The sequence below is a fragment of the Epinephelus fuscoguttatus genome, linkage group LG11, assembly GCF_011397635.1.
Source record: "Epinephelus fuscoguttatus linkage group LG11, E.fuscoguttatus.final_Chr_v1".
NCBI classification, from domain to species: domain Eukaryota; kingdom Metazoa; phylum Chordata; class Actinopteri; order Perciformes; family Serranidae; genus Epinephelus; species Epinephelus fuscoguttatus.
In genome coordinates, this window is record NC_064762.1 from 33,615,502 (window position 1) to 33,628,972 (window position 13,471).

General features: G+C 41.5%; 1 protein-coding gene across 1 annotated transcript; it reads left to right on the forward strand.

The window, feature by feature from the left end:
* Positions 1 to 2,795: 2,795 nt before the first annotated feature.
* On the forward strand, positions 2,796 to 12,712 carry rpl7l1 (ribosomal protein L7-like 1). The gene is made up of 6 exons (XM_049590450.1): positions 2,796 to 2,918; positions 3,399 to 3,507; positions 4,894 to 5,057; positions 5,391 to 5,528; positions 5,640 to 5,749; positions 11,965 to 12,712. The coding sequence occupies exons 1-6, from the start codon at positions 2,905 to 2,907 to the stop codon at positions 12,171 to 12,173; spliced, it is 744 nt and encodes a 247-aa protein (XP_049446407.1). The 5' UTR covers positions 2,796 to 2,904; the 3' UTR covers positions 12,174 to 12,712.
* Positions 12,713 to 13,471: the final 759 nt, after the last annotated feature.

Genomic DNA, 13,471 nt, shown 5'->3' on the forward strand with positions numbered 1-13,471 from the left:
TAATCATGATGAATGGGCTCTTGCCTCCTATAATAATAGCAAGTCCAAAAACTCAGTACTTTGTTAAAATCTGTATTGACATCCTATTTAACTTCGCTGATAGAGACCTAAAAAAATAATAGCTATGTTGTAATACTGTGTTAAGCACAAGAAATACAGAGACCAAATGCTGACACATTTATTTGATAGAGCTCAGTTGGTGTGGCAGGTTTAACATCCATGAGAGAGGGCAGGGTGTGTGTTCCCATGTGTGTCTCAGTTCTGTGGAAGTCGCACCTGCAAAAATATTAACGGTGTCCTTGGCAGGACTTTGAGAAAGAGCAACCTGTTATTAATTCCAGGTTGTTAAAAACTGATGCTTTGTCACGCCGAAACCACCGCTTTGGCATCTCTGTGAAGCTGGTGGGAGGGGTGGTGGATGGGTCAAACAAACACAGACTTTCAGCCATGCTGTTCATGCCCCATTTGAAACCAAAATTCAGTGCTGTTTCAGTGAGTCATAATGTAGCCTATATGATGATGTACTTGCACCTGAGTGACAGCTGTGCGTCACATAGAAATTTTAAAGGGTGCATCTCATAAAGATGCTAAATGATGCCTTCAGCGTTGGTATCTCACACACCAGGGACGTGACAAAGAGTCAGTGTTTGATTACAGTCACAGATTGAGGTGGAGGAGTGTGAACTTCACACAGCAGCGTGGCTCAGAGGACAATGCAATGTCAAAGTGGGTGGTTTGGTGTTGGAGGGTTACAGATACAGTATGACTGATGTTAACTGTTCATCAGAGTGACAGCCTGTGGGGAGACACTGCTCTTGTGCCTGGTTGTTTTGGTGTACAAAGCTCTGTGGCGCCCACCAGAGGGGAGAAGTTGGAATATGATGTGTCCATGGTGTGCAGGATCTGCAGTGATGTTTCCTGCCTATTTCCTGACTCTGGACATGTATAAATCCTGAATGGAGGGCAGGTTGGCACCAGTGACTTTTTCTATGCAGTGCTGACTGCCTGTTGTCGTCTGTTCCTGTCCTGTTTGGCGTCTGATCCAAACCACACACTGATGGATGTGCACAGAACCAACTGGATGATTGTGACATTATAGTGTAATTTGACTTAACCTTTAATTTTCTCAAAAAACGCTACAGCCAAACAGAGCTGCTTATTTTTCAATTAGGTGCCAAGTGAGATTCGTTATTGGTGAAGTCGGTGTATTTTATGAGTCAGCCTTCTGTGACATTACTCACAGCAGGGGTGGAGGTCATCACTCTTCAACCTCCAGGAATTTTGGTTTAGCAATCAAAGAGTTTAGCAATCATGGCTGTAAGGCCATGTTCAGCGTGATGACTTTCTATGTTTTCATTTAGCTACTTGTTAGCAGCCGCCTTTTTTTAGACACACAAAAGCTTCAAAGTTCACAAGAGGGGTTTTTACTGATGTATTTTATGTCCGTGAATAAAATGTGAAAGTCTCTTTAGTTTGTGTTAACCACAGGCCTTATTTCACTCATTCAAAAACCCACTGACTTTGAAGCGAGGGAACTGGGAGTGCTAAAATGCTAACTCATTTCCAGGTTTTAGGACTCACTCCTGGAGCACTCTGTAGTCCAAAGATTTAAGGACTAAACCTAATTGTATGATCAAATGTCTCTTGGGGAGTCGCTCTTTTTTCATCATTATTCTTTCAATGCTTGTTGTGACACTGACATTTGGACACTATTGTCTCTCAGTGCCAGACCACCTTCACAATGATGCTGAAAATCAGAATAAATGACTCAGAGATATAGCCATCATATTAGCCGTGTTGAAATCAGCTGTTTGAAACACTGTAAAGACAAAATGATGAGCTCAGCAGTTGGAACAGCTGGTAGACTACAGAAGACCAGAGTAGTAGATGAGAGGAAAACAGAAATGAACAGGAAAATACATCAACATTTTTTTCTACAGGATGTTAATTTCAGGTTTATTGATTTTACTGATACTTCTTTCATTTTGTGGCGCAGCCCTGTTGAATAACAACATCTCCTGATACCTATGTGATCTATCAGGCTAAATCAGGGGTGTCCAAACTTTTCTGAACGGAGACCAGATTAGATGATGTGAAAATAGCTGTGAAAAAAGCCACTGCTTCTCACATTACATGGGTTATTCAAAACATACAAATGAAACAAACCCAACTGTTTCATTTTTCAGTGAAATGTATTCAACCTTCCACCGTTCCTGAAAGTTGTGGCCCTCGCTGTTGACTTTACAGTACTTTGCTGTGGCCATGTCTGCTGCCTAGTGGGAAATGTCTGCTCTTACTTGGTGCATGTCTACAAACTGTATGATAGTAAAAAAGTAATCTTCGCAATTCACCAATATTGTGTGGTGGGCCACATATAGTATACTTTGAATAACAACGGGGCCATGATTGGCCCCCAGGCTGGACTCTGGACATAGAAATTCAACTTTTAGGTTTGTTATTTTAACACATATGGAACCAGAATTGGTCAGACAAGCCATGTTCTTAAACATGGTGAAGTGGACACATTAAGTTAATTTGAGCTGTTAGAGCATTTCTCCTCAGACTTCTGTCTGAGCAGCTGAAGTGTGCTAAAGTGCATGGTATCAGTAGCTGGGCTGGTTGTTAGCAAAACAGCACAACTATTTTCTAATTATTTGAGTATTGTCAGTTTTTTGCATGATGTACATGCATACACCTATCGTGTGCTGTTCATAAGTGAATAATAGATTAATTAAAATGATGACTAAGCCTACTGAACATGAGCAGTATCAATATACAAACTGTAATACTGTCATTGACCACTGGGTGACAGTGTGAGCCCGTACAACGTCCAGCCTGCGGACACCAACACACGAGGGGCTGTGACGTCATCTCTGAGCGACGGTTGCGACTCTGGATTTCACCATGGCCGAAGCAGAGTATGAAATTCTTTTTAACAATATCTAAGTCCATCCGTTGTGTTTGTATTTGCAGTTGTATTATTTCGAGCCTTTTTAATAATTAGATATTTTACCATTTTAGTCCAGACGCATATTTATTGAGCTGATGGTTTGAAAAGGCTGTTTTTCGGGAGCTTAATTTCACATGGGTCCAAGTGTACATTACTGGGAGGTAGCAACAACATAGCTAGCATAGTGTTTTGTTAATATTTGTAACTAGTTATGTGTACTTGAAAAGACACTTGTGAAGCTAACAGTTCAGTTTAGATGACATGTTCACGCACTCGGCTACCAACTTCCGCTGTTAGAAACAAAGTTACTGTGACAAACTGCAGCTGCTTGTGGACAGAGGCTGTCATTCACTTGTAACTTGACTGTAAGATGAATTTGTAGCCCTTAGCTGTTGATTTCGTAACTGTTTCTCCTCGCTGACTTGTTTGCGTATGTTCCTGTTAACAGATCAAAGAAAGTGATCAAGTTAGTTCCTGAGTATCTCCTGAAAAAGAGGAAAGCCTACCAGGCCATCAAAGCCACACAAGCCAAGCTAGCACTGCTTGAGAAGAGGAAGGTAGGTGATCCTGGTCTCCTTTGGGTTCATTTTCAACTTGTTAAGAAGTCGAATACGAGTGATTGCATGAGGACTGTATTGTGATAAATGTTAGATATATATAGACTTGATGCAAAACGTACACTCACTGGCCACTTTATTAGGTACACCTTGCTAGTACAGGTCGGACTCCCTTTTGCCCTCTGAACTGCCTCAATTCCTCGTTCCTTCAACATGGAAACATTCCTCAGACTTCGGTCCATATTGACATGATGACATCACACAGTTGCTGCAGATTTGTCGGCTGCACATCCATGATGCCAATCTCCCGTTCCACCACATCCCAAAGGTGCTCTGCTGGATTGAGATCTGGTGACTGTGGAGGCCACTGGAGTACAGTGAACTCACTGTCATGTTCAAGAAACCAGTTTGAGATGATTTGAGCTTTGTGACATGGTGCGTTATCCTGCTGGAAGTAGCCATCAGAAGATGGGTGCACTGTGGTCATAAAGGGATGGACACGGTCAGCAACAATACTCAGGTAGGCTGTGGCGTTTAAACCATGCTCAGTTGGTACTAAGGGGCCCAAAGTGTGCCAAGAAAATATCCCCCACACCATTACACCACCACCACCAGCCTGAACCGTTGATACAAGGCAGGATGGATCCATGCGTTCATGTTGTTTATGCCAAATTCTGACCCGACCATCTGAATGTTGCAGCAGAAATCCAGACTCATCAGACCAGGCAATGTTTTTCCAGTCTTCTCTTGTCCAGTTTTTGGTGAGCCTGTGTGAACTGTAGCTTCAGTTTCCTGTTGTTAGCTGACAGCAGTGGCACCTGGTGTGGTCTTCTGCTGCTATAGCCCATCTGCTTCAAGGTTCAACGTGCTGTTGGTTCAGAGATGGTCTTCTGCATACCTTGGTTGTAACCAGTGGTTATTTAAGTTACTGTTGCCTGTCTATCATCTTGAACCAGTCTGGCCATTCTCCTCTGACCTCTGGCATTCTCCCAGAGAGCAGCCACTCACTGGATATTTTCTCTTTGTTGGACCATCCTCTGTAAACCCTAGAGATGGTTGTGTGTGAAAATCCCAGTAGATCAGCAGTTTCTGAAATACTCAGACCAGCCCGTCTGGCACCAACAACCATGCCACATTCAAAGTCACTTAAATCATCTTTCTTCCCCATTCTGATGCTCAGTTTGAACTTCAGCAGGTCGTCTTGACCATGTCTCCATGTCAAAATGCACTGAGTTGCTGCCATGTGATTGGCTGATTAGCTGTTTGCGCCAACGAGCAGTTGAAAAAGTGTACCTATTAAAGTGGCCTGTGAGTGTAAACCGTGCACATACTACCCATTTCTATGTACTGCTGTATATTTACACGTGTATTGCTATTATATTCCAGGTATGCAAAGGCAAAGCAATTAAGTTTAAGCGTTTGGAAGACTTCTTGAAAGACAGCCACAGGAGGCATCGTGATGAAACTCGCATCCGGAGGTCTGAGCACAGGCCACCTGCTCCTCTGCCTCCTGCTAAGAACAGGCTAGCCTTCGCCGTCCGCATCAGAGAGTGAGTACTTTGACTTAGACAAAGGTTTTTGCAAATAGAATTTCTCCCTGCATAGTCAAACAAGTAAAGTGACCAGCAGCTCTAGCTGTTTCACTTTCCTTATTGTGATGCATTTACACTGTGAGATGATACGAAATTGCCATACAAAGATATTGTGATACTTTGGTTAAGCAATTTTTTTTGTCAACCCTTTTATTTGCGAAAGCCATTATTTAATACCATATCTCAGGAACAGAAGAGGAGACATTTGGTCAGATACTGAAATGGTGACACAAATCTTGGGTGTGTATCTCTATGCTGTGCTGATTAACAGTGATGTTCCTCTTCTCTTAGGATCAAAGGTGTCAGTCCCAAAGTGATGAAGGTGATCCAGATGTTGAGACTGAGGAAGATCTTCAGCGGGGCCTTTGTCAAAATCAACAAGACCTCAGTAGCCATGATGAAGATGGTGGAGCCGTATGTGGCCTGGGGGTGAGTAACGGGTGACTATAGAATAAACGTTAAGCTTACAATAAATTTATTTGGGTTTTAATTTTTCAAGTGTTTCTGCACATTATTAACATGTGGTCATGTTTCCAACAGATTTCCCAACTTGAAGTCTGTTCGTGAGCTCATTCTGAAAAGAGGACAGACCAGGATCGGCAGGAGGAGAGTTCCTCTCACAGACAACACCTTCATCGAGCAGCACATGGGTAAGTCTCTACAACAGTGTGATTTTAGCCACCACAGAATGACAGCAGGCAAACCACCAGCATTGTGTCAGGCGTGTTTCTCAAGTTAATGATCCTGAACTTGCACAGTTATTAGTGACTGCAATCAGCTGGATGGTATGCCTAGGTTAAAAGAAAAAGAAAAAAAAAACTAACACTCAAGAGGAAATTCAAAACAAGTGCATGCAAGGTGTAGTTATTAGGGATGCTACAGTGTGTTAAGTTTGGTATTTTTCAGCCTGGATACGGTTTTCCCATGTTATTGCGTCTATAGGCTAGCTCATATTACACGATTTTCACCCCACAAAATAAGTCGCGGAGACTATCGTAATCTTGTGAGTGTTCATACCTGGCGACGTGTGTTTCTGTCATCGGGATTCTCGCCATAAGATTTCTCCACCGAGCCCTCGCCGACAGAGCCCCAGATAACGCGGTGATGTCACCAAACTACATTTTTTTAACTTGGAGACAACACATCGTAAAGGCATGAATATTCTTCCCATTGTTGAATCAGATCTGCCTCCAGGGCCTGGGTTCAAACACAACGAGCTCCCCGTGATCTTGTGGACTCCGCCATTGTTGTTGTTGTTGCTTGCCAGTTTGTCAGTGTTGCCAGATTTTGGGAGAGAAACAAGCAACCAGGGCTATGGAAACAACCTCAAAAGAAACGACGGATACATATATATATATATATATATATATATATATATATATATATATATATATATATATATATATATACAGTACAGGCCAAAAGTTTGGACACACCTTCTCATTCAATGCGTTTTCTTTATTTTCATGACTATTTACATTGTAGATTCTCACTGAAGGCATCAAAACTATGAATGAACACATGTGGAGTTATGTACTTCACAAAAAAAGGTGAAATAACTGAAAACATGTTTTATATTCTAGTTTCTTCAAAATAGCCACCCTTTGCTCTGATTACTGCTTTGCACACTCTTGGCATTCTCTCCATGAGCTTCAAGAGGTAGTCACCTGAAATGGTTTCCACTTCACAGGTGTGCCTTATCAGGGTTAATTAGTGGAATTTCTTGCTTTATCAACGGGGTTGGGACCATCAGTTGTGTTGTGCAGAAGTCAGGTTAATACACAGCCGACAGCCCTATTGGACAACTGTTAAAATTCATATTATGGCAAGAACCAATCAGCTAACTAAAGAAAAACGAGTGGCCATCATTACTTTAAGAAATGAAGGTCAGTCAGTCCGGAAAATTGCAAAAACTTTAAATGTGTCCCCAAGTGGAGTCGCAAAAAACCATCAAGCGCTACAACGAAACTGGCACACATGAGGACCGACCCAGGAAAGGAAGACCAAGAGTCACCTCTGCTTCTGAGGATAAGTTCATCCGAGTCACCAGCCTCAGAAATCACAAGTTAACAGCAGCTCAGATCAGAGACCAGATGAATGCCACACAGAGTTCTAGCAGCAGATCCATCTCTAGAACAACTGTTAAGAGGAGACTGTGCGAATCAGGCCTTCATGGTCAAATAGCTGCTAGGAAACCACTGCTAAGGAGAGGCAACAAGCAGAAGAGATTTGTTTGGGCCAAGAAACACAAGGAATGGACATTAGACCAGTGGAAATCTGTGCTTTGGTCTGATGAGTCCAAATTTGAGATCTTTGGTTCCAACCGCCGTGTCTTTGTGAGACGCAGAAAAGGTGAACGGATGGATTCCACATGCCTGGTTCCCACTGTGAAGCATGGAGGAGGAGGTGTAATGGTGTGGGGGTGTTTTGCTGGTGACACTGTTGGGGATTTATTCAAAATTGAAGGCACACTGAACCAGCATGGCTACCACAGCATCCTGCAGCGACATGCCATCCCATCCGGTTTGCGTTTAGTTGGACGATCATTTATTTTTCAACAGGACAATGACCCCAAACACACCTCCAGGCTGTGTAAGGGCTATTTGACCAAGAAGGAGAGTGACGGAGTGCTGCGGCAGATGACCTGGCCTCCACAGTCACCGGACCTGAACCCAATCGAGATGGTTTGGGGTGAGCTGGACTGCAGAGTGAAGGCAAAGGGGCCAACAAGTGCTAAACACCTCTGGGAACTCCTTCAAGACTGTTGGAAAACCATTTCAGGTGACTACCTCTTGAAGCTCATGGAGAGAATGCCAAGAGTGTGCAAAGCAGTAATCAGAGCAAAGGGTGGCTATTTTGAAGAAACTAGAATATAAAACATGTTTTCAGTTATTTCACCTTTTTTTGTTAAGTACATAACTCCACATGTGTTCATTCATAGTTTTGATGCCTTCAGTGAGAATCTACAATGTAAATAGTCATGAAAATAAAGAAAACGCATTGAATGAGAAGGTGTGTCCAAACTTTTGGCCTGTACTGTATATATATATATATATATATATATATATATATATACACACACACACACACAGAGAGAAAGGCAACGTTTAGAGAGCAAGCCCAAATAAGCAACTCCATGTTAGAAACAAGCCCAAAAAACTGCAACCCGTCGACTACCAATATTGTACCAAAGTCGCAGGTATATTAGCGTTACAATGAACAGTGATGAAAATGAAACTGACTGCACACACACATACACATACAGCACAGAGCCATCAACGTCTTACCTCATGACCGCAGCAGCTGCAACAAGAAATTCAACCCAAGCCGATGTGACAAAGCTTGCTACAACAGTGCTAACATTACCATGTGACTAACATTAGACTCTTTAATGTTAACGGTAATGTTTCAGTTAACGAGTCAGCAACTGACGTTTGCATTTACAGGAGTGAGCTGGCAATAATGTATGGTTAACTTTAAAGAGTCAAAGCATTGCAACAAATAATGTAACATTAGCCTTGTTTAACTACGCATTTACATAGACAACAGGCTGTGTGTCATGACTGGAATTATCCTCACACTTGCTTATGTCCTACACATGTTACTGGAGGATTCCACTAGAGGGCACACCAGAGAACTTAGACTACATAGAACTTCTAGATTTGCATGATGTAAACAATGAACACACTTGAGACAACACTTGAGGAGTTTTGGTATTGTTAATTCTGAGACCAACATGGATCATGAAAAAGAAGAAGATGATCCGCAGACCAAATAGAGCTCCCATTATCTTATAATTTTATTTTGTCATTCGTGACGTTTCGAGCATGCAGGCTCTTCCTCAGACTTGTACCAACATGGATCATGTTAGAAAAAGTAATGGCATCATCATCATAGATGGTACATATAAAGCATATTTTGGCAATGGTCTTTTTCCTTCTCTCACTCATTCTGCAAACGCTGCCCTGACTAAGCATGTGTATATTGTAGAGTTATACTGCTACCGATACCAGTATCAGAAATGCCTCCGATACTGCCTAAAATGCAGTATCAGGTATCAGAGAGTACAGCCTATGACCAATCCAATACCACGCTACAGACAAATGAAACGGAGCGGAGTTGAAAAAGCATTCTACTGTAGCCTTTAAAATGTCTTTTTTACCAAATTGTGTGTCTGCACTTTAACCTGTGTCTTGATCTGTATCAACACTGGATAATAATAATAATAATAATAAAAAAAAGTTTTATGGCATTCATTCGACTATTATGTATTTATTTCTTAATATTTTACATGGCGTTTTAGGAGTTGAGACATACAACAATTCATATCCCTCCATTTTTATTTTACGCGCTGGTATGGGATCGGTACTTGGTATCGGCAGATACCTAAGGTTCAGGGATCGGAATCTGTATCGGGAAGGAAAAAGTGGTATCTCTAGTATATTGCATTAATATTACATTAATTTCTGAGGACGTGCACAAACAGCGCTCCCAAGCGGATGCAGATGACGCAAGGCAGCCATTATGTGCAAGCAAATGCGTAGTTAAAAGCAAGTATATCTCTAACCTAGACAGCAAGCAGGGCCGTTTCTAGCTTTTTGGGGACCCTCTGCAAATTCTTGTCTTGCATGTACAAAGCAAGCAGCTGGCAAGTAATGTACAAAGTTGCACGGCCATAGAAAACCTAAAAAAGTCATGGAGTGAGTGAAATCCTTGAAAGTTTTGGAATAGCCATGAAATTTTGTTGTGTGTAATGAAATGAATTGTTACAGCAATCTTCCATAGATTACCTTCCATGTAATTTATGATAACGGCAAATTTATGTTGTGCAGCTGCTGGCGTAATGTAGCTCTAATATGCCCAGATGTGACATTTTGTTCACCATCATGTACGTTTCTCTATTTTCTACCTGCACTCTGTCTGTCCTTCCATCAATGCCAGCAACCTGGAATTGTGTTTGAAGCGAGTTTGTATCTGGGACGTTTGAGTAACAGCAGGCAAGTGGGGCAAGAAAAATAATCTTGTGTGTGACAGTGTTAAGAAGCATGTAGGGTAGGGATGAGTGATATATCAAATGTACTCAATCTATCTCAGCCTGTTCCACGTGAGATACATAAAAAGATTATATCACAAACATAGTGGTCACATTGGTTTTTTTAAGCCACTGACATGAGACTTGCTTAGGTAACATGACTATTTAGTCACATTTTGCGACCAACTGCAACCTGCACATATTATTAACAAATGAACTAGAGAGCTGTTAGTTTGTTTCCAGCTTACAGTGAGTAAATCATCACGTCTAACGGCACTACGGTAACGGTTTAACTTGAATTAACGATAATATGAGCATTTGTGTTTGCGACCATGGAGCACCAGTGTGACTTGCAAATATTGATATACAATGTGGAGAGCTGTTAGTGTGTTTCCACTTAGTGAATAAATCATCACGTCTACCGGCACTGCGGTAACAGTTTAACTCAATGTAATCAAAGATAGCTTGAGCAGAGGAGGCGTTTGTGTTTGCAATCATGGAGCACCAGTGTGACTTGCAAATATTGATATACAAAGTGGAGAGCTGTTAAGTGTGTTTCCACTTCAGTGAATAAATCCTCACGTTTAATAGCGCAGTAGCAACAGTTTGACTTTGTGCTTATTGCTAACAACAACTGTTGAGCAGAAGTTTCAAGTTCACAGCAAAAACATCACCTCAGACTTGAGACGAGCGGCATGCTTCAAAATAAAAGCACAGGTGGTTCCACTTTGATTGATTTATTTTAATAATATTTTGTTAAACTTTATCACAACAGTACTTCAACTTTGAGTGTAGCTACTTTTACTTTTTTGTAACTGTAGTTCATTTTATAATGTTGTATTTTAGTAGTCTACAGTACATTAGAGGAGATTTCAAAATATTGCGACATATATATATTTGTGTATCACAATACAGCCTAAAAATATCACTATTTTTTAAGCCACATCGCCCAGCCCCACTGTACGGTCAGGAATCCCAACGTTTCCACACCTATGCCCTACCAATTGTTTTGAATGGTACCACATTTTAGCAGTTTACATGGGCAGCCCAGGGCTTTCAGTCATCAGCCCATGCAGCTTTGCCTCGACGAATGTGCACTTTGATTTTGTTTTAAGCGCTCTGAAAGTAGAGCATGGTAGTTTAAAAGTATAAAGTTTTTTTTTGTTTTGTTTTTTTTTTTGTCCCCCAAACAAAGTAACCAGCGGGCCAACTGAACTGTCAGCTGTCACTCCCCCACTCTGGGAGTTCTACTGCTCTGTGTCTGCAGATGGCCTTTAATAATGTAATGAAAATTTGGTGTACAGTACTTTACATTTCTGTTTGTGTTAATATGTTGTGAATGGTCATTGAAGTTTTTATCATGGGCGCTTGAAAAGTCATGGAATGGTTTTGACATTTTGTCCATTAAAGTATGTGGGAACCCTGAATGTAATCGGTGTATTCACAAACACCGTCTAACAGCAGTAACAGAGTACTATGGCAAGCCAGATAGTTTAAAGGTATAGAGTACCACACCATGCAATATAGTAATACCAAGACATGAGATTGCAAAGTTGAAAGTAGTGTAATGTTACACGGTTAACCTCTGGTCACAGCTAAAGAGTCATATGTGGGGAACTGCAGAATTAAGTTGTGCAAGAATCTACAATTCAAACTAAGGCAGACACTTAGCAGTTCCTTCCTGTCTTTTTGACTTCAGGGATGTATGTATTTCAGACTGTATAAATTATATAGATGGTGTTGGGTGTTTTCTCACAGTGACTTTTGTATCTTCACAAACATCTGTTGGTTTTGACACTCCTTCCCATCCCGCACCTCCTTCTCATTTCTCAGGTAAACATGGCATCATCTGTTTGGAGGACCTGATTCACGAGATCTACTCGGTTGGTAAGGGCTTCCGAGCTGCCAACAACTTCCTGTTGCCTTTCAAGCTGTCGGTTGCTCGTCACGCTGCCAGGGATAAGGCTGGGCTGCTGAAGGACCTTGGAAACCCTGGATTTCGCAACACAGACATTAACACCATCATCAGACAACTGAACTGAGGAGGAACTCATGAAAGATGGACATTCGGCAGCATTTATAAGGATGCTTTATTCAAAGGAGCAAATGCCAGCCATTTTTCTTTGGCAGGGGCTGATGGGTTTACCCCAGTCATATTTAATGTACATTTATGTGTACACCCATTCTTCTGGGTACAATTATGGCCAAGAGTGGAGTTTCTTGACTTCTGTTTGAAAAACATCATGTGGTGCCCCTGACGACAGACTGACGGAAGCAGTCGGCTCTTTGGTAAAAGTGTAACAATATTAACAATATCTCTTTAAATGTAATATATCATCTGTTAAAGGGTGCTTCGTTGCTACACTTAATATTCCTCAGGTTGTCAGAGGACTGGATCAATACTGGTTGCATATAATAGGACAGTAATTGAATAATTAGGATGGGCTGTCCTGCATGCAGGAACCAGCAGCCCACCTACAGCGAATTCATGTACTACATTGTAGTTTTCAGCCTGAAAAATCTGTTGATTTATGATTCACTGTAAATACAGTTTGTTTTTACAATAAAAAAAGATTCAGCACTTTGGCAGTGATAATCAAGATGTTTGACACAAGATGAGAGCAGGTCTGGTGGTAGAAATAATAATGTATCGTCCCTGTTCTCCACAGGACACATGATGTGTGGATCTCTGCTCTGGTGTTGGTATTATTTGGTGCTGCCCTAATGCTTGATTTATGCCTGCATTTGCCGGGGTTGTGGGTGTCTGCACTGCCAAAGTGACCTCACACCATCAGACACGGGCCCTCATGGGGGTGGAAAGCATGACCTGCCCAGCTTTGCCTTACTCTGCCTTTGATTGGCTTACTGGGACATTCTTACTCTAACCATGACAATCCTTTGGCTAAACCCAATCAACCCCAAATAATGGAGGCAACAAGCACTAGCTAGTCAGAGGAAAAGTTGTTTGGGTTATTCCTTCACCATCCTAGGAAAACATTTGTGTCCCGTAAGGCAAGTTTCACCTGTCCATGCAGATCAGATTTTTTTCTAACTACATGGACATATATGGGTGAAGAACTGTGCTGTAGACATGAGTCTTTGTACCTACAGTAGGGTAGAAGAGGGGTTTGCCATGAGGAGAATCTGCGTAGTGTAAAAGATCCAAACGTTTTCTCGTCAGAATCCTGCAACAGCTCACGTCAGAGCGTGAGTAAGGCTTAAAGGTCCAGTGCATAGGATTTAGGGGCATCAATTTGCAGAATTAAATATAATATTCATAACAGTTTTCTTTAGTTTACAGTCACCTGAAACTAAACGTAGTTGTTTTGGTTATGTTAGA

What these genes read in the sequence shown, in the direction of transcription:
- rpl7l1 (XM_049590450.1), top strand. An exon ending in GAGCCGTATGTGGCCTGGGG is followed by an intron (nt 5,529 to 5,639) that starts GTGAGTAACGGG and finishes TGTTTCCAACAG; the next exon opens with ATTTCCCAACTTGAAGTCTG. An exon ending in CTTCATCGAGCAGCACATGG is followed by an intron (nt 5,750 to 11,964) that starts GTAAGTCTCTAC and finishes CTCATTTCTCAG; the next exon opens with GTAAACATGGCATCATCTGT.